Source organism: Morchella importuna, assembly GCF_003444635.1.
Source record: "Morchella importuna strain M04M26 chromosome Unknown Morimp01GS070, whole genome shotgun sequence".
Taxonomy (NCBI): domain Eukaryota; kingdom Fungi; phylum Ascomycota; class Pezizomycetes; order Pezizales; family Morchellaceae; genus Morchella; species Morchella importuna.
Genome location: NW_025763466.1, coordinates 15,111 through 35,562, shown reverse-complemented (window position 1 = coordinate 35,562; position 20,452 = coordinate 15,111). Strand labels below are relative to the sequence as shown.

The window sequence follows — 20,452 nt, the reverse complement described above, 5'->3', positions numbered from 1 at the left end:
TGAACTGGTTCACCCAGCTAATGGTAATTCTGGTACTAATAATGCAATAATTACGAAGGGACCGTTTAGGAGCGTTTTGTTGGTTGTGAAGCAACCACCAATAATGTAACGGAGTTCCGCGTTGAAACGCAGTTTTCGAGGCGGCTGCCAAACTAGCCCTAAATTCTCTGGTGACAATCCTGTGAACACACAAGAGGGAAATAAAATAGTTTGAATCAAACGAAATATCGACACGTGATTTTCCGTATTACAGTTCTTGGTAGAATTAATGCGAGGATCAGTACTAAACGCGTACGAGTGGGTTTCTTAGTCCGTGCTTACAGAAAAATTCCTTTAAAGGCCAATGGGACTATCAGGTCACGGAAGACCCACATTTGCAATAGTTCTACCAGACTCTGTAGAGTAACTTCGGGACCTCCCGAGGTCCGCAGGCGTTGCGAGACTCCCGAGACCTATTCCCTACTCATTGTGGATGAGACAAGACTACCCAGGATCCGGCCTGATCTCTTGCCAATCACTATGAGTCCTAACTTGGGTTTTGAAAGACCATAGGCTCTATATTTATCACCACATATATGACAAGGCCTTGACGACCGGAGTCTAGTACCATACCTATTGACATATATACTGGGGATCAATATCATAAAAACGGACAACATACACCATAGGACATAAGCCACAGGCTCGGAAGCCTCAACACAACAGGGACTGTTGTTGTGTGTGTTGCTTCCGCGCATGGTCAACTAAAGTGCGTAGGACTACATATATGTCCGGTACACACATATGTTACTGTGTTTTATGGGTATATAATGCATATAGTTTCTACTCAGGTCAGTTATATTTGTTAAGTCTTATTATATTCTATATATCAAAAGGTCAATCTCAAAAGGGATGATAGAATAACGAGCGAGTGATTGCCTGTGATTGGGGGCGGGGGCCGTCCCCCGAAAACACCCATGGGAATATAGATTTTGTGTAACCAGCAGTGGTGGAAAGGGTATACACATTGCTTGAAACATTTCTTGTACAAATAGGAATTAGGTTTGTGGTTGACTGATTTTATGTTTGGGAACGGCTGGGAACCAGCTGGCAGGTTTTTTTCTCCTCCTTTGTTTTTCTTTTATTTATTATATGTATGCGGCCTTAAGTTATAATACCAAAGATTTAACCCTTCCTCTCTTTGCCCTTCACCTCATGACACTCCGCCTCCACATATAAAAGCAAGCAGTATAGAACAAGATACAATAGCATGAACTAATATAAACAAAATATGCAATAAGCAGTGAAGGCTGGGAACCGAAAGCTAAAACTAACTATACAAATAAAACGAGAGCGAGGACTGGGGGTTGGGATAGGTCTTAAAAAACCACCAAACCACCGTCTTTTGAAGTCTATCTTCTTCAGCCTCCCGTATTCTTCTGTCTATGAACTCTGTAACCAATACTCTGGTTCCTCATTGGTTGTCCACGGGGCCGCCCCACGCCTTCTCCGGCCCTCCTACGTCCCTTAGCCGCACCAATTTTCCCCTTTTTCTCCCTCACTTCCTCCAAAATCTCATTCTATCTCTTGACCGCCCTGTGTAAACCCGTTTTGGTCCACAACAGCTCGACAAGGCTAGTATGTCGATGTCACTTTCTCTGGTCGTACCTGTCAAGACACACCCCGTCAAAAGATAACTTAGCCAAATCAAGCAAGCAGTTTCTCGGTGGTACGAGCAATCGCTTCGTAGGATCAAATGTAGTAAAGCTCGATTGGAAGCCACCCCTGAGTACCCAGGTATAGAGTTTGGGCTGATGAATTTTAGACGGGAATATAGCCCCCCAGGAGTGTATCCGATGACAAAGTGAAGAAGTATCCACAACGTGAGGCAGGGCCTGTTCTGATCCTACTACTGCTCACTACCTCAGACGCCAGTTTTGTTTATCTGCCGCGCTCCCGGTATATGCGCAGAGAGTATATGCCCGTGGAAGATATATAACGTAGCTTTTGAACAACTATCGCCCGGAAAATTGAAAACTATCTCCGGCAAACCGGCACAATATCATCTTTCTCTGGCTCATCACCTTCAGTAATCCTTACCGACGCCCTGTGCTATCAGGCCAGTTTCTCGTCAGCCCTGATAGGTTCCCGTATTCCCATATGACGTGCCCTAGCACACTAGCCCGATCCGCCAAAGGGCACCCCCCTCCCCCCAACGACCTTCCTTAAATTAGACCATTTCGATGCAAGATCCATCTTTTACCTGGTGACACAAAGGTTTGGGTTCTGAGCCAGTGATCGGGTGAATACGAATTTTGCGACAATATATACAAATCGGGAGCTGTACTTATTTGATGGGTGTACTCGTAATTTCATAGCGTTTGTGAACACAACTGGGTGCGCATATATAGCCGCAAAATCCAGCGTGAGGTTCTAGATTTTGGGCTATGCAGACCTAGCTGTGTTTATAACGGCTATGAAATTATGAGTAGTGGTACCTACAAAGGCCCCCACTTCTTGTCCCTCTATTATTAGACATTTCTTTAGCGAAAAGCTTGACCCCCAGCTGGTCACACGTGATTGGGCTGGGCACGAGACAGAGAAAACATTCGAAATGCACTTCCGACTAGGTTATCTCGCAGCAAGATCGGCAAAATCGGGATCTCCTGGATGCTTTGTGCGGTCCAAGATTAGCGATGTTGCCCAAAAATACATGACTTGCACCATCCTGGTGTTACCATAAGCAGGTTGTGCTAAATATAGCAGCATCAGCCCAGTAATCTGATATCGATATATCGCGAAATATGTGAACTCAACTTACCAACCATGTGACTCATGATACGAGCTCTGATCGTTCCACTGATGGTATGCAGAACCTTGAAGAATAAGCGGAAGCTGGTGGTACATTATGGGATCGGGTATGAGGACTATTCCCATCGGATTGGCTGAATGGGAAAGAAACACACTAAGCAGGCCAGCAGGGCAAATCCTATTCTCATCGTGAACTTGCAATTCAATCATTATCGACTCCAAGTACATAGGTATGGGTATGTGAATAAATACGCAGGTATTCCGCACTACCTTTCCATCCTCACCCTCATCCTCATTCTCGAAGACTACCAGCAGCTTCAGCCGTCCCTGCCTAGATAGCCACCGCTTCACTCGTCTTTCGATATCAATCTCCAAATATGAAATTCTCAATTTTCGCATCGCTACTTGCCTTTACCGGCCTGGTCTCTTGTGCTCCGGTTCCTGATGTTGAAATCGAACGTCGCGCTGTGACACTAATCTACCCATCGCTTGCCGTCAATATCTTTACTCCCAGCAATGGGGTTGTCATGGGTGATGTCTACGTCTTCAGGGTATGTCGATTCTCCGCATCATGATGCACAACTGGTACAGGTACTAACATGAACTTTAGTACACCGCACAAGGAATCCAGCACGAGACCAATTCCCTTCTCTCGTTTGACTTCCCGAGCGGTTACGGAGGCAAAACCTGCAGCTTCTCCTTTGCCAATGGGTGGGCACAGCCACCCAGCGAAGTTTCAAACTCGCGGAAGGTTCAGCTCTTCAGCGTGGGTGGACCGATTTCGGCGACGAACACCTACACCAGCAGGCCGTACAGGAATGTCTCGTACGGGATTTTCTCCGTTACTTCGAACGGTGCTGTGGGAACCTGGGATGGACAAACCCCGACTTTCCCATGCCCGGCTTCGGCGACGACAATCGGATTTGAGGTGGCGCCCCAGGGTGATTACGATGATGTTTCCTGGCCGCTGAAGGCGGGGTTGGCGGTGGTTGTTTTGTAGATGGGGGTAGGAATCTCGCTTCCACGCGCGGTTTTAATTATTTGATTGGACTCTGCCCGCAGATATTAATTCATTTGTTGAAGATTGAGATGGGGAAGTGGTTGCTGGAGTGTTTGGATATTTGAGTTCTAGTCAATCCTTTAAACCTTTATTATTTAAACTGTTACCATTAGAATATATTTGGGATATAGCTTCAGTTGGATCTTAGCATACTTTCTTGATCTGCTGAAATCGAACCCGCTCCCGAGGTACATGTCCGGTGTTGATCAAGAGTAGGTACCAATTAATCGATACATCTGCACTGAAAATTATGCTTCCCGTGATTATCGTTGTATCTGAAATTCGACCGGGTCATCGGGCGTCAGTCCTGCCATGATTGACTTTAAAAGTAGACAACCGGGTCTATTGATGTTGGTATATGACTGAATAAGTTGTGAGCTTTCAGCAGATGGGAATGGCATGACCGGCTATGAAAACTAGCGGGTTCGTTTCGTTTCGTTTCCAAATTGTTCCCATCGATAAGGTTAGTGGTAGCGGGTTCGGGTATATATTGGAATATGAAAATTCATACTAAAGGTATCAATTTTGTTGTCCCTTTATGGGATGGTATGATGGAGCGCGATGTGTAGCTGGGACAGGGAGCCTAGACCGTATCTAAGCACAATGATTGAGCGATGACAAAGTGATGCTATGCGAATACCAGGTTGCCAAGTGAAGCAAGGGTCGACATGTGGTGCTGTCGACGATCTGAGGGTGAGGCTTGGCAGGCGCTTAAAGAGAGCATCTGATAAGATCCCGCGATAATCCATCTTTTCTAGAAAGTATAAGAGACTCGGAGGACAAATGTCGGGACACAGTCATCAGGAAGGACACAGGTCGCGTTTTGCTTCTCTCCTTTCTTTTTTCTTTTTTTTCTTTCTTTTTTTTTTAGTAGTAAGGAGGAGGATGTAAGTCAACCAATTAATTACATCTATAAAGAATGAATTGTGTAGGCTCCTCGAAATAGCCCCGCAAATTAAAAAAAGAAAAAGAAGAGAACTCCGATTACAACCTATCCCATGCAAAAAAAACCCGTTGTATGTATGTACAGCCGCATTTGAAAAGTATTGGCACCTCTGAGCCAAACCCACTGGCACAGGCAGTCCTTTTTGCTTTTCAACTCCCATATTCGAGACATTTGCTAGAGAGGGCTGCCATATCTCTATTGCGGTCATACCTATGAATAAGTTGAATATGCGCGACTGCTATGGATTTTGGTGGGCTATAATTCATGAACGACTCAATATAGTAGGGTGCCAGTACTTTTCGAATACGGCTGTACATGTTATTCCCTTTACTGTACAACAACAGAACAGATGTTCTTGCACTGGAGCGCCTTATTTTAGCAACACGAGATACTACAGATCCCCTAAATGCAGGCTGACTTTAACTCCCAGATGACTCCGCATGAATACATATTCCCAGGCTGATATATCTCAGCCGGCAGGTACAGTACGTACTATATACAGTCCATCCTCGCGGTCACATTCCCTACTCAGCGCAACTTCACCGGCGGATCCTGGGAAGAGAGTCTCCGGCAGTCTTGCGTGGGCTTTGCTATACTGAATCTTATTCCTGGAATTTTGGTTTGTACCCGGACTTCAAGGGTACCAAGTAACGCTTTCCAGGGCTATTAGTTGGCCCTAGGACATATATTCTTTGCCATCCGTCTTGGGGTATATCTATATGGAGCCATAGGACCATGTTCAGTCAATGATTAAGACTGCTACTTGTCTAATCCGCTTAATTTGGTCAGATACGCCCCACCGGTGGTGGGGAGAGCCAGTATTCATTCGCGCGGAGAGATCCTACTCGTGTATGTACACAAACAAGATCTCTTCCCCAATCAATGAATTGAACCAAAAAAAGAAAATCGGCCACGAGTGAGATCTGGTGCTGCTAGGTGACCTCCGCCAACCCTCCCCTCCATCACAAAATACACAATTATCAACCTCGACACTATTGTGAGTGGCCAACATCGACCGCATACTGTGATTCTCTGTTCAGGTTTTAACATTGGCTCAATCAGAAGTATTCGAAAGAATTAGTTGTTGTGGCTAATTTATTTAGGTACTTCTAGCTAGCGCAGAGTTTCCATTTATTTTTGCAATACTATCCACACTTCCCCCGGCGGCGGAGGACCAAACATATATCTCTGCACTAAACTAGGCATCTTGTTCTTGTATGCTAGTCTTGGCTCAGTATCTAATTACACTGTGGCCATCAATCTCAACCGCTGAAGCCGGCGGCCTGCGATGCACGCCAACCGTCGAATTTCCGTGAACCTCAACCACCGGTTTCTGTAAACCTCAACCGCCCCCGTTTTCGGTCGGGGAGTACCCGGCACCACCGCCCCGTTCAGCTCCGCCTTCATATCCGCCCTATCTCCATGCGTGCCGGCAAAAAAGACAACACCAGCGACGGAACGACTTTTTGAAATTTGCGACCCAACCACAAAGATATAAGCCAGGAAAATAGCAAATTTAGAATCAGCAGCCCCAGAGCTATCACTCCATCCCAGAAAAATTCACAACTTTCGGCTTTTGCAAAACTTAACCACATTCGACCCGGTTTTCAACCGTTTTCAATTGATTTTGGGGTTTTTGAACAACTACTTAATAACCAAGCCAGCTACAGAGAATCTGAAAATATAATCGGAATCAGGAAAGTATTCACTATCAGACAAACTAATTATTTTTGATAGTTGGGATAAGGTTCCCCCCTACTGTCCCTTATCCCCTTGAATCACTTCCACACGAGGAAGAATATTACTGCGTGAGTGTTATTGTATTGGCAGGCTTGGCGTTATTAGGAAGGTTATACAGAGACGATAAAACAATAGTATTGTGAAAAAACAAAGGCATCATGAACGAACAGGGATTGGCAAGACAGTTACTATAGCAACCAATTCAATAAACATTATTACTTCATCAAAATATATTGCCAACATACCACCCCCATGACTTATTCACGTTGTCACTGCACTTGAGAAGTATGCAATAGGACTAGTTGAAAACTTTAAAGGTAAAGGGCTTAGGGTATTGATGGACGATAAGGAACTTGAAACAGTCAAAACAGTGTAGCTGTAAAGAACCATGGGCGAGGGTATAGCTACGGGGTCGAGGGACATCAGGGAGCTCCGAGAAGAGGGAGCGACAAAGGCTCGTACTGAGACGAGGAATGGTTCAGCGGCCTGCACGAAGGCAGGGGAGAGGGTCAGTACTAGGACAGGGGCCGAGGCCTGTACGAGGACAGAGCGGATAGCGGTCGGCGGGTTAGCCGAGGGGAACAGCGCGAAGGTCACGAGCATCGTGAGGACAGCGACGGCGGATGCAAAGAGCATGATGAACAGCAGACGTAACGTGGCTTTGAAGTAAAGTGTGTATTGAAGCGAAGTAAATCCCTCAAAGTAATAACCCAAAGTATAGTACAAGATGTTGCGTAGAGAAGAAAGGAAAGGTAAAGCTAAGCGGGGTGAGAGACCCCTATATACAAGGAAAACAGACTAGCGATGACCAATACCTAGGGAACCTTCCAGAATCCCGCGATGACTCGTTCTTCCTTGTGTGGTGGGTGTGGTTCGTAACAGTAGCTCAGACAAATGAGAGTACAATACGATCATATTGAAGTCCAATATATCAGGAAGCTCGTCTATTACACAGGGCGTAGCCCCTACGTCCCGAGCATCTAGCGAGTTCAGCACTGCTAAAGTACAACTTTTACGATAGGCTCTACAGCTGTACTGCTTCACTTTTTGTAACCACCAAATCAGCAAAAAACAGGCTTCGCTATGATGAATCTGCACGCCCAAATGTCAAAATTTGTCTTCAAGTTCCATGTTCAAAACCTAGTCTATTATTGACAAAACCTCATCCCGCTGTCGCTAAAATCTGACATGCCATCTTTTGACACCTAGTAGGCATACAAAATGTGATAGATCATCTTTGTAACGGCAACATTACCTGTTGGCCCATCAGCAAACCTGTAGCCTTCGCCAGACGCCCGGGGCGCTCAGGGCACTCAGGGCGCTCGGTAGGTAAACTACCTCTCCAGAGATACCACCAGTGCTCCTGGCGAGGTCTGGCGCACATTATTCCGCCCCAGCGCACACTAGTCCGCACAATGGGCCCCGACACTAAATAATAGCGCCCGGTGTAACTAGGACGTCACTCTACCCGCTAGAGGACGCCAGTTGCACGGTTGGATATCCTGACTGCTCCTGGAGCACTCTTCACTGCTTCAGCGGGCTCTGGGGATAGAATGATTGCCCTGACTCCCCCTGACGTTGCCGGATGGGGTGCTTTGAAATCTGGCTCATGCCCGACGTACCGATTCCTACATGTCGGCGCCCCGTTCTCTCTAGGTATACACCTCTCCGCCGTTCCGGCCTCTGGTATTCACAATTCCCCCATGAGATTACAAAAACATCACTCGGACGACGATCTCTACTGTCTCCAGAGGACTCGCGACTGCACTTTGAGAATTGGTGTATTCAACACCATGATCCTCCGCCTAATACTAAATACAATACGCCATTTAACACCCTAACTAACCCTAATACAATATACGAATCAGAAGAAATCCCCCACTATCTCCCTTAGCACTCGTGATTGTTCTACACATCCTCCTCCCCCCCCCCTTCGTAATCCCCCGCTACAGGTAATTCCGGCTCTTCTTCTTCCTTCTCCCCCTCCTCTTCGGTGTCAATGCCGCGAAGTCGGGCATTAATCACTTCGTCCTGGGCGCTGTCGGAATCAACCTGACCTCCTGGAGCACTCGTGGGTGTTCTCCGAGCATCTCGGAATGCGGCAAGATCCGCAGCTAGAGCTTCATCGTCGTCGCTAAAACCCTCCTCCGGTATAATCTCAATCGTTACCCCTTCTTTATCTCCTATCTATTAGGGTTAGCATTTAGAATACCACTCGCATTACCGGCATCTAGAAGTATCATACCTTTTCTCGAAGGTTATCTTTGATTACCTCCAAGGTTGCCTCCTGGTTCTGTTTACTTCTCCCCTTCCAAGTGTTGCTCATACTGTTGAACGTTTCTACTCGTGTTTGGATGTCAGCTTGGCAATCCCGTATAGCCCTAGGAGCATCCGTCATTGCTCCCAAGGCACTCGCCATATCAATGAGGGCATCGGGCCATACTTGCTCACAACACTCTCATTCTGCGATTGAAAATTATCAGGCTTCACGTAACTCCCTGTTGACCACGCCCGAATGCCGTGCCAGATCGCCGTCGATATCAGGCAAATAAGGGTAGTGGTTATCCGCTCTAGAAATTCGGGATCCCTAACCCCTCGCATTCTTACCCCATTGAAGTATTTAAAATACAATATATCGATAATTTCCGGAGCCAGGAAGCGCAGTCGGTAGATCTAGAATCTGTTACCGGCTATCCCGAGTGCTCTCTGGGCATCCACTGGCATCATACCTCGTAATGCTGTTGGGGGCTTAAGAAACGATCATTCTTCAAAAGGTATTCCACTTGAGCCGCCCTCGCCTCAGGCCCCACAAAATTTCCAAGCCCGTATATCCTAGAGTCCGCCAGGCACCCTTTCACCTCGTGCATCAAGTGGGAACGGACACGGAAGTGCAGACTTCTCACCTATCATTCTCAATTATGCTTCCAGAGCACTCGTAATCCTTTTGGGGGCACTCATCTGTTTAATAACGACCTCATCAAGGTCTACACTACACCCCACTCGGCGACTAGCAGTTGCCCACATGCTCACTACCAGTACCGAAAGTCTTGCTGCAGGTGGAAAGAGCTCATGTAGAAGAGTATGCTCCCCGATTAACACGCTACACTCCTTCTCAATCCTCTGAGCCTGCACTGACAGCATATTTGCACTCCTAGAGTTAGGGACCACAGACCTCTGAGTCAATTGGCTCGAAGGAATGTCGCCAGTGTTCTCAAAGAGGTCGTGAGTGTCCTCCGGAATACTAACCTCGCTTCCCGGAATCAAAATACCCTCGCTTTCCGGCATCGGAGTACTCTCGTCCTCCTCCCTAGATGAGGGAAGGTACTCGATTTCGTAGACTCTTCGCGATCTACCTTGACCGTGAAGTTGGCTTGAAGGAATCTGACGACTGCTCCCAGAGTTCTCGCCAATTAGCTCGCTAGGCGGTGAAGAGCGATATGTCCAGTAAGTGGGGGACGACTCCCCGTATACAGAGCTCATCGAGGAAAACTCGATATGGCGCGTAGAAGAGGTATACTCATGAGCATAAACAGGTGCAGAGGGCCTAGACTGTGAGGGTGTTGGGGGTGCTCTCTGGGATGCCGGGAGTACTCTCTGGGATTTATTCTGGCTGGGTGCTGAAGTGGGTGCTGCTCTCCCTTGACCTTGTTTACGTATTACTTTCGCGCCGGGTCGAGTTCCCCTCTGAATCGTTAGCCACTAATACTTACATGTTAAAAAGCATCAATGAACGAGATAGAGTCGAACCTGTACCACGTCCACCGACACGTTGGAAGAAGCAATGACCTCCGCTACCGCGTCAGTTTGTTTCCTCCGAGTATTGCCAAGTGCTCTGGCAGTAGTCGGCTGAACTGTATGAGGTCTCTTTCCGACAGTCTGAGACTTTTGGGTGTAAAATGGGGGGGGGGCTTGAGATTCATCCTCCGGTTCATCCTCATCCTCCTCAGAGCTCTCGTGGTTATTCTCCGGAGCATCATCATAGTCTGAGTGGCTAGTATCAACAGTTTCTTCCACCTCTGGCGCCTCAATTGCCTCTGGCGCCTCAATTGCCTCAGGCTCCTCCTGCGCTTCAAAATTATCAGTATGGTCCTAGGGGAGATGAAATTCTACCCTCCTAGGACTGCTCCTCCCAGTGGGGGTTTCGGAGGAACGGAGAAGACCTTTCCGAGTTATTTGAGCGGCGGTGGTCGATTGACTACTCCGAGTGCGGGCTGGCAGTGGAGTCAATGTTCGGTAAGATATTTCAGACTCGTCAGTCAGTAAATCTTCATGTTCTTCAGGTCGTTTTGGGAGTCGTGGGCGCTTTGGGGCAAGAGGTGCTGAACCGGAGGAGCGCTTGGTGGGAGCCACTCTGATGACTGGCAGGAATATCCGCAGTGCTCTAGGAGCACTCACGATATCTTCGATTAGAAATCAATTCTTGGTGAGAAAATTTGCGCCGCTAATCAAGAAGAATTTGCACTGCTAATCCTCTTATGGCAGGGATCATCCTATTTTACCACAATTTCTGCACTCAACCGCATCATTTATCATCACTAGTTTTACTGCACTTTCTGAAGCGGTACCGAGTGTTCTGAGAGCAATCTAGGAGTTTGAAAAAAAAAGCAATGCAATTACTACCTGGAATAATCTAATCTAATCTAATCTAATCTAATCCTATCCGATATAACCCATCCATTGATATACTCTCGCAAGACAAAGGGAAATCCAAAACACCAAATCGTACCGCACCTCAATAGCTATCACGAGTGCTCAGGGAGTAATCCTAACAACTATTAAAAGGTTAGTGACAATTCCACAGGAAGGGAAGTTAGAGATTATACCAAAGGGAACTAATGATGCCCACCACCATCACCACCACCACCACCACCACCACCACCACCTGCACCACCTCCACCACCACCACCTCCACCACTTCCACCACCACCTCCAGCACCAGCAGCCGCGAGTGCGTCAGCAGCTCTCTTGGCTGCTATCCCGGCAGGTGTCCAGATCGTCCCCTGTAAGAAGTTTGGGTCAGCAACCCCGACACCCAAAGGATACTTCCTAAGGTATTTGAGGTCTAAATCGTCGATAGCGTCCTGCTGTCTATCGCAACGCCTAACAAGAGTCTGAATTAGCCTTTGATTACTGGCATCAGTTCTAAGCATATATACCCTCAGTCCTTTGGCATTTATCCGGTGCTTTCCCTCCTGGTAATCCGAATCCTTTGCAGGAATATCGATCATGCTATAATCATCTTCGTCAACGTGAGGGAAAGTCGGGTTCAACGGGGGGATTCCGCACCACCCAGGTTAGCACCCACGCCTGCTCTGTGGAGGACCGCCAATATCCTCCGAGGCCTGGCATTGCTGTTCTTCAACCAACCTTCCAGTTCTTCCGAATCGGTAATTTGTACCTCCACCGGCCGAACGGGAGGAACAGCTGCCGGGGGGACATTCTCAATTGCCCCCCAGATAGTCCTGACTGCTCTGCCGGGTGCGGTATGCTTCAGGATCAAGTTGCATAGCTCGGGGAAAGTTATCTTGGTCAAAATTCCGATGAACGAAGGTTCGTTCAGGGGATCATTCCAGTCATAAGTAGGTGGTGGGACGAGCATAAACAATGCCCCTAGAGCATCGGGGTCCACCACGGTAACCATTATGGAAGGTCGCACGAGTTCCGGAGGTACTGCACGCTCTTTCCCTTTGCGAGAGCATCTTCCGGCTGCCTGACCACCGCCGTCATCATCATCATCACTATCACCGGCAGCCTCTTTGAACTGACGGTCTCCCTGTCCCCTTGATAACCTATCCTTCATACCAACATCTGCGATGAGCCACTGTAGAGCACTCGCCAGTGCTCTACGGGCATCGGAGTCACCCCCAGTCCAAATTGGCAGAAAACCGTTGAGGGAGGGCAAGTTCATCAAGTAAAGGCATAGGGCATTGAACGCAGCCATACCGGACGTGCTTTTATTGACCCAACCCACATTTTGCATTTCTGCCTTTAGGCTGTTGCGGATGCTGGTGTACACTTTAGGTAGGTTGAGTAGACCTAAAGTCATCTTCGCTTTGCTTGCTTGAGTCATCTTGAATGCGGTCGAGCTCGGGGATGTCTCTTGAATACTCGGGGATGTCTCTTGAACACTCGGGGATATCTCTTGGACAATCGGCGATGGCTCGGGTCTAATTCGTCTCTGTCGTACTGGTAAGGGGTGGTCTATTAGTTCGGACGGGCTTGCACTAGAAAATAACCGAGAGGGGTGTCGGGGCTTGAATGTAGGGGTCTCCGGTGCAAGAACCTTCGGTGGAGCACTGACGGGTGCTGGTGAGGGAGTAGTAGAGCCTGCTGGGCCTGTTGAGCGGCCTGTTGCTGGGCCTGTTGAGTGGACTGCACTAGACTTGGACCGAGTGAGAACTTGACTTGGGACTGTGGTCTTCCGGGCAACGTTCTTTTGGGGAGCACTAGCGGGTGCTGGTGGGGTAGCACTAACCCTAAGTAAAGTTGTCCGTACAAGGGCCTCTGGTGAAGCACTGCTGCGTGCTTAGGAAGCAGTGCAGACTGCTGCTAGTGGGCCTGTTGCTGGACCTGTTGCTGGGTCTTGATCGTCACTTATGTATGGTTCAGAGGGTTCGGAACTAAAGTCAGGAAAGGAGTCGGAATCAGTTAGGGTTGCTCCCCAGTTACTCGGGAAGATCCCGTCAGTGTCCGATCGAGCTAGGTTAGTATTTGGCGGAGTCCGGGTTTCAGTCCGGATTGGTGGAGGTACAGGGTTTTATTTTCGGCTCTTGTTGATCGGGGTGAACCCGGAAAGCACTGGTGACTGCTTAGGGGTGTTTCTGGTATCTCCTCCAGGATAGGCTTGACAGTTTTGCGGGACGATTTGCGACCTGAGGAAGTTCGGTGTTTCTTATGTTTTCGGGACGATTTGTGTTCCTTGGTTTTTCGGTGGGTCTTTTCGTTATCGTCTTCGTCTATGTCACGCAAGCGCTTCTTATTGGGAAGTTGATTTGTGTTCTGTGAGCTACCAGGAGTGCTCTGAGCAGTGTTTGGAGTCTGATAATGTTAATGTAACACTGTGGTGAGTATGGTTCTAAAATTAATTGGATTAGGAGAGAGAAATACAATCTTATTTATAAAGATTGCAAAGGTTAAATCGCTTGAAAACGGAGGAACTTGAAGGATGAGATTTCAACAGGTAATGTTGAAAGCAATGGAAAACTTGAAGTGATAGGTAGAGGAGAACTTGAAGGTGGTTAGGAACTTCTCACGAACCTGAAGGAAGGGAGGGGTGCTCTTATACCGAGTACGATCAGCTTTTTTCTTGAGCTTATCACGCTTCTGAGAGCACCCACGAATGCTCTAGAAGCACTCGAGGGTGCTCGTACTCAATGTTTGCTTCAATATATGACGTTGATCTAAATGCTCCAGCCGCACTCGAGGATGCTCTGACGGTACCAATGGTGACGTCGATAACATTCTGGTGTTGGGGTTGGTGCTTGTGTTCTTGTTGGTGTTGGTACTCTGTCCTCTAGGAAGCTGATTCGGAGAGAATGTATTCTTTGAGCTCGTAGTCGATATTAGTGTTGAATTGGGCGCTGAGAACACTGTCTCGATCTGAAGAGACTCCGCAAGTGCTCAGGGAGAGGGTGCACATGCTCAGGGCGATAGAATCTAGCATAACTGGCCGCCTGATTGGGGTGGTGGGTGTTTCTTCGTGTTGGTGTTGGTGTTTGTATTAGGTTGGTGATGTCTGACATCAGACTCGTATTGAAAATCAGCCTTGCTGACCGGGGTGCAGGTGAGAGGAGCATCATTGGCTGACAAATTAAATCATTCGAGCACTCTGCAGCAGCACCTGCAGGAAAGAGCCTCCTCGGCCTTGGCAGAAACCAAATTTTTAGAGCACTCAGGAGTGCTTTGCTAGCATCATGAGACTTCAATGAAATCGTCTTGCCCCTTTTGCAGCAAGCGGTACAGCTCCTCCGCGAACTTCGATAAACATCTTCGACTACACATCCATTTGAAGCGGATGCATGGCTGGGAAACCAATTTTTACTCCTGGAGCGCGACCAGGAGGCACCCGATGACACTCACGACAGCCCGGAAGGCATTCACGATTCTTATTCAGATGCCCATGACGACTCGGATAGTTCGGAGAGCAATAGTATCAATTATCATGACCAAGATCCCGATAATAATTCAGATCTGGAATCCGAATCATATTTTATGATTGAAGAGACAGATGGAGATGCAAATAGGCATGAGGCAGCGACAACGATTTACGAGAGTGCTGGGGAGCGTCTCTACCGCTCGGAGGACTACGATGAATGCTCACAAAACCTTCTCCGATACCCGTGGCACCCATTCAACTCAGCATACGAGTTTAGAATGGGACGTTATTTCATACTGTCGAAGGCCTCACAAGGAAATATCGACAGTTTCTTTCTACACGCTCCGTCAAGCAGTGGCGAATGCTCCTACCGGACTGGGAGAGGTTTTATAAAGAGGTTGGATGAAATGAATGACATATTGGGAAAGGCGAGCTGGCGTCATTCGGAGGTGGATATTGGGGGAGAGAAAATCCCTTACTATTATCGGCATCCAATGGTAATTGTGCGATATCTTCTAGGCCAACGGGCCTTTCGGGAGTCATTTGTGTACGCGCCAGTGGTAGAGCATAATGAATCTGGTGAGAGAATATACGGGGAAATGCATACGGGAGATTGGTGGTGGGAGACGCAGGTCTGGTAAGCCTCACAAGTGCTCTAGAGGCAGTCGCTAATGCTTTCTGGACAGAATACCTTACCGGAGGGGTCGACTGTGGTACCAATTATATGCGCGTCAGATGGCACACATTTCACAAATTTTAGTGGGGACAAGAACGCCTGGCCAATCTATCTTACCATCGGGAACATCAAGTCATTGGTCCGGAGCAAGCCCACCGGGCATTCGTTAATTCTCCTAGGGCTACTGCCAGTCCCACCTAAGCTCGGGAAGAACTCACTTGCTAATTCCGCTTTACGACGTCAGAGTCAAATGGCGCTGCATCGCGCCCTTGGGGAGATCTTTCAGAGCATTCGGGAGTACTCTCAGGAAGGCGAGCTAATCGCATGCGCCGACGGGTACGAACGTCTATGCTTTCCGGTGTTGTCGGGTTGGATCGCTGATCAACCTGAGCATTCAAACTTACAAAATATTAGTACTAGCTCTTGTCCAAGATGCGAGGTGGAATTCCACAGTCTTGGGAGCACTCCCCGTAGCCCTACGCGCGATCACGAGGATTACCGGGAGAGGGTAAAGCTATTCAGTGAGAACCCAGGAAACCTGGGACCGGTGGAATACCTTGTCACGAGATCAGTAAAGACACTCTTCAATGCTTTCTGGGGTATGCCGAGGGTTAATCCATACGATCTCAACAAACCGGACATTCTGCACAATATCTACCTAGGGATGTTGAAGCACATGATGGAGTGGGTTCAGGCTTTCTTGAAGAAGCACAATCGATTGGAGGAATTTGATAAGGCTTGGGCCTCGATTGCGCCTTACCCTGGACTGGCAGTACCGAACAATGCATATCGTGCCACAACCCAATGGCAAGGGAAGGAGATGAGAAATCTGAGGCGGGTCGTTGTTGGAGCACTCGCGGCTGCTTTGAGAAACCCGGGGGTGGCTGTCAGGGGCGACTTCGCAAAGGCATTGAAATGTGTACGAGGCTTAATCGACTTCCACTTAATGGCGCAGTATGGGAATCATACGATGAGCACACTGAATTATATGGAGAGCTATCTCCAGGATTTCCATAAGCACAAGGATATCTTTTTAGAATTCCGGGCCTACAAGAGGACGGTTAAGTATGCGAGAGATCGGACAAAAGCTGTGAAGACCTCAGGCTCCCAGAGCGCTTTGGGAGCATTCCCCAGTACTCCACCGACATCAGCGAACTCGTCCATGTCCGTCAGATAAAAGAGGCATACGGAGCATCCAACAAGGTCGATGCTGCAACGCAGATACTGGACTATGGGGGGCGGCGGTTGGCGTTAGAGATTCGAATGCTGAATCTGAAAGATATTGTTGGAGGTCCTGAGAGCACTGACGACATCCTTTGGAGCCATCGAGATAACCTGAAGGAGTTACTTGAGATTTTTAAAATCGAAGACCGGAAAAAAACACCAAATGAAAGATCCATAGTAGAAGGCCGACTGCCTCTAAGGCGTCTTTGTAACCCCTCCACGAAATCGGAAATACTTTTCAATATTGCGGATGGACTGCAAATAAGCCATACCATGTTATATCGCCTGATAAAGGAGTATGCAGAGGATGCGGAATGCTCTCAAAGCTTTGCCGGAAGCTCTGAGAGCATTTTAGAGCGCCGGGTGGAGATGTTCACATGTTTGGAGGTTCCGATACAAATCTTCCAAAGACCTGAGGTGTACGAGGTTCACAATATCAGGTGTACGGGAAACACGGCTTTTAGGAAAGGGAAAATAAGAAAGGATTGGGTATGGGTGTCGGTAGCGTCCTCAGAGGAGTGGGGAGTGTTTCGGGGACGCTTACCAGGACGTGTCGAGGCTTTGTTCGAGCTGCGGGACAGTGGGGGGCGAGCACATAGACTATGTATAGTGGAGCTACTCGAGGCAAAGGATCGTGGTATCGCTGATAGCTCACATGGGCTCCTGAAGGTTTGTAGGAGGAGGAGGAAGAGGATGTGGGTCGTTAATATTCGGAGTATGTTGGGAATGGCCCATTTGTTTGAGGTGGAGACTGGTAATTGGTTGGTAAATACTAGGATAGACTTGCGTACGTGGAATGAATTTAGTTGAATACTTGTAAAGCCGTGAGGGCATTCTTGAGTGCTCTAGGAACGTTAGACCCAATTGGACTCTCTAATTCAAAATACGTGTCGTTCTGCTATGCATGCGGATTGGAAGAAGGAGGTAAAGTTTCGGCCGCTCAGTATCTGAGTCTGGCTATCCAGCAAGCTCGCTCCAGGAGGTCAATGCCAGTCCATGTTTGCTGCTTATGCATGGAAATTGAGCTTTTCAGACGAGCCGTACAATGGCCTCAACCTCAAGGCTAATTATGCCTTTCACGAATCGACAGAAACATACACGTCCGTCAAAGGTTGGGTAGTCGTCACCAGTATACAGGACAGTGCTCGTATCAGTATCCCGCGACTGACCGTACAGCGGCGTTGAGGATACGCACGTTAGATATCTTTTGAGGGACTGGTGCGGCCTTCCTATCCTTTGAGAAGGGTGTATCAATCCAAAGGAGCCCAAATGAGGGTTGCCTCACCTTGAGTGGGTATGACGAATGCCTCAGCTCTGTGAGCATTGGTTAATGCTATGGGAGCACTCGTGGAAGCCCTCGTGGAAGCCCTCGCGGAAGCGTTCGCGGAAGCGTTCGCGGGGGCGTTCGCGGGAGCATTCGCGGGAGCATTCGCGGTGCCGTGAGAGCATTCGCCGTGCCGTGAGAGCATTCGTCGTGCCGTGCGAGCATTCAAGAAAACTGTGAGAGCATTGGGAAGTGCTCCAGTGTACTACTAACGTAATCAAAAGAAGCAAAAGTTCCTAGGTGCTGTGGGTGGAGTCACTCCATCCTAGCGTCTCCGGGGGGAGGGAATCTCATGGCGGCCCAGGCGACCAGAGCATTGGCGAGTGCCCTCCGGACGTGAGCCATATCTCCTGGCGGTCCCAGAGAGTTGGACGGTCCTGCGGCGGAGCCTGGCGCGAAGGTTGTACTCTGGCGGTGCCGGACGCGCTGGGCGCTCGTGGCGCAGAATGCCCACCAGGACGTAGGGGCTGCGCCCTGGGTAATAGGCGAGCTTGCTGATGTGGCTCTAAATACTTCTGTCATCAAACACCGTAGCGGACAATCTTTACCGGAGCGGTTAGTTTCACTGGAGAACATCGACAATAGTTTAGCAAAACACAAATTTGTATTAAGCAAGTTAGATATATTTCGTCACATCTACCTTCTATACCATTACAAATAAAAAGAAACTTAGCCACCATGTCGCGAGGTTGCCTCAATATAAAAAGCGATAAAAAACCTCATATTATCCAGGATTCCGCTAGAATATGTCAGCAAAATCCAGAAGCATCTGTTTCGATCCTAAATATACCAGGCTATAAAGCACACACACACAACGCTACATCAACAAGCTTAAAATATTCTTACCAGAAAAATTACTAGATTCCATCAGTATAGCCTATCTACTATATCAGAACTAATACATACCTGATTAATGGGCTCAAGGTTATGTCCCACCTCGAAGACTTTCATCAAGTTTGAACACTTTTTACCATACAATTCGGCTTTTGCCCAAGCCAAATCAGGTACTCTGATGAGTGCAGTGGCTTACCCATTAACGCCTCCACCTCTGCCCGGAATGTTGGTAGATACTGAGCCATATACGCTACTGGTGCAATAATATTACGGCCATACAAACACTTTACCACTCTGACCGGATTGCAAAGGTTCATCGGCAATGCACATTGATAGCAGCATGTGTACTCGCTCAATTGAAGTGCCTTCCTCCAGCTCCTGTATTCGGAATAAGTGGGCTTATATGGACCAAAATCTTCAAGTGGTACGCGTTGGGTGCAATTCTCGATATTATGATCTAATGCAATCCGGCTCCTGGTGGTAACCCAGCAAAATGTACACTGACCTTTCATTGCTTCAAGTTCGGCAACAGCCTTTGTCCACCAGTCTTCATTTTTCTGCTTGCTCTGAAATTTATCCCAAGGACCAATCCGCGAACGACCGCTGGTACTGGCTACGGTAATTGTGTCTGCTGTATTTGAATTACGAGGAGCTCCACTTTTTGGCTTTGAAGTTTGTAGTGTGGGAGAAAATGACTTGAATGTGGTTTGAACACGTGACCTTGAGGGAGGATGTGTTTGTAGTGCGAAGAAGATACTATTGCGCCGCTGAAGTTCCAGCGACAATGTGGGTGTTTGAGCGCTCTATATATACAGATATTCTAATACCACGTGATCCCCTGATTACATAATCCCTGACACTAAGCCTTGTCTGAATCCCTGTTCCTTCTATGAGTCATCCCTTATACATGAGTAATTCCATACATAACCGATGTCGCAATGCCCTATTTCTACACTTCCCCTCACTTGCCACATCGTATCAATTCTGACAATTTTTGGTGAGCTGGTTTCGGTAGTCCTTTGGTCATTATGTCTGCAACATTGTCTTCGGTTGGGACATAGAGGAGTTTGAAGGTTTCGGCTTCGAGTTGTTCACGTGTGTAGTGATAGTGAACGTCGATGTGTTTGGACCGGTCGTGGATACGTGGGTTCCGACAGAGTTCGATGGACCCTGTGTTGTCGGCGTGGATGTTGTATTGGTATTGTTGTTGGAGTTCGCATAAGGCGTTGCGAATCCATACCAGTTGTCGAGCTGTTAGGGACAGAGCCATATATTCGGCTTCTGTTGTTGAGACTGCGACTGATTTCTGCTTCCGGCTTCTCCAGCTTATGGCTGATTTTCCTAGTCTGAACACGTATCCTGAGAACGATTTTCTGTCATCTAAATCTGAAGCGTAGGAACTGTCTGAGAAACCATCGAGTGTTCTAGTGTTTCCTTTCGGGTAGAACAGGTTCCAGTCTTTGGTTCCGTTGAGGTATCGGAGAGTTCGTTTGGCTGCTCGTAGGTGGTCCCCAGTTGGGCATGAGGAGTACTGAGAGAGGGCAGTAACGGTATGGGTGATATCAGGTCTGGTTGCTATGCTGGCGTACATGAGTGATCCAATTATGGATTGATACTCAGTTGGTTTCTCGATTTGATCTTCTGGTTCTCCTTTACGAAGACTCAGATTTGGTTCGAGTGGTGTCCCAACTGGTTTGCAGTTATTCATTCCAAATTTGTCTAGGATTTTGTTGATGTATGCTAGTTGTGACAACGTGATACCG

General features: G+C 48.0%; 7 protein-coding genes across 7 annotated transcripts; 2 read left to right on the top strand and 5 right to left on the bottom strand.

Annotated features, from left to right (window-relative positions):
- Positions 1–2,549: 2,549 nt before the first annotated feature.
- On the bottom strand, positions 2,550–3,086 carry LAJ45_11480 (uncharacterized protein; the record flags this gene model as incomplete). The annotated part of the gene is made up of 4 exons (XM_046120987.1): positions 2,550–2,652; positions 2,718–2,732; positions 2,801–2,968; positions 3,061–3,086. The coding sequence occupies 4 exons, from the start codon at positions 3,084–3,086 to the stop codon at positions 2,550–2,552; spliced, it is 312 nt and encodes a 103-aa protein (XP_045965809.1).
- Positions 3,087–3,167: 81 nt separating this feature from the next.
- Positions 3,168–3,790, top strand: LAJ45_11479 (uncharacterized protein; the record flags this gene model as incomplete). Its single annotated transcript, XM_046120986.1, has 2 exons — positions 3,168–3,341; positions 3,401–3,790. The coding sequence occupies 2 exons, from the start codon at positions 3,168–3,170 to the stop codon at positions 3,788–3,790; spliced, it is 564 nt and encodes a 187-aa protein (XP_045965808.1).
- A 4,654-nt stretch (positions 3,791–8,444) lies between these two features.
- LAJ45_11478 (uncharacterized protein) lies at positions 8,445–8,934 on the bottom strand (the record flags this gene model as incomplete). Its single annotated transcript, XM_046120985.1, has 2 exons — positions 8,445–8,723; positions 8,782–8,934. The coding sequence occupies 2 exons, from the start codon at positions 8,932–8,934 to the stop codon at positions 8,445–8,447; spliced, it is 432 nt and encodes a 143-aa protein (XP_045965807.1).
- A 518-nt stretch (positions 8,935–9,452) lies between these two features.
- LAJ45_11477 (uncharacterized protein) lies at positions 9,453–11,764 on the bottom strand (the record flags this gene model as incomplete). The annotated part of the gene is made up of 4 exons (XM_046120984.1): positions 9,453–10,220; positions 10,290–10,598; positions 10,647–10,936; positions 11,383–11,764. The coding sequence occupies 4 exons, from the start codon at positions 11,762–11,764 to the stop codon at positions 9,453–9,455; spliced, it is 1,749 nt and encodes a 582-aa protein (XP_045965806.1).
- A 38-nt stretch (positions 11,765–11,802) lies between these two features.
- Positions 11,803–12,606, bottom strand: LAJ45_11476 (uncharacterized protein; the record flags this gene model as incomplete). Its single annotated transcript, XM_046120983.1, has 1 exon — positions 11,803–12,606. One exon carries the CDS (start codon positions 12,604–12,606, stop codon positions 11,803–11,805), a length of 804 nt encoding a protein of 267 aa, XP_045965805.1.
- Positions 12,607–14,747: 2,141 nt separating this feature from the next.
- LAJ45_11475 (uncharacterized protein) lies at positions 14,748–17,716 on the top strand (the record flags this gene model as incomplete). The annotated part of the gene is made up of 4 exons (XM_046120982.1): positions 14,748–15,128; positions 15,318–16,372; positions 16,459–17,292; positions 17,497–17,716. The coding sequence occupies 4 exons, from the start codon at positions 14,748–14,750 to the stop codon at positions 17,714–17,716; spliced, it is 2,490 nt and encodes an 829-aa protein (XP_045965804.1).
- A 394-nt stretch (positions 17,717–18,110) lies between these two features.
- LAJ45_11474 (uncharacterized protein) lies at positions 18,111–18,431 on the bottom strand (the record flags this gene model as incomplete). The annotated part of the gene is made up of 1 exon (XM_046120981.1): positions 18,111–18,431. One exon carries the CDS (start codon positions 18,429–18,431, stop codon positions 18,111–18,113), a length of 321 nt encoding a protein of 106 aa, XP_045965803.1.
- Positions 18,432–20,452: the final 2,021 nt, after the last annotated feature.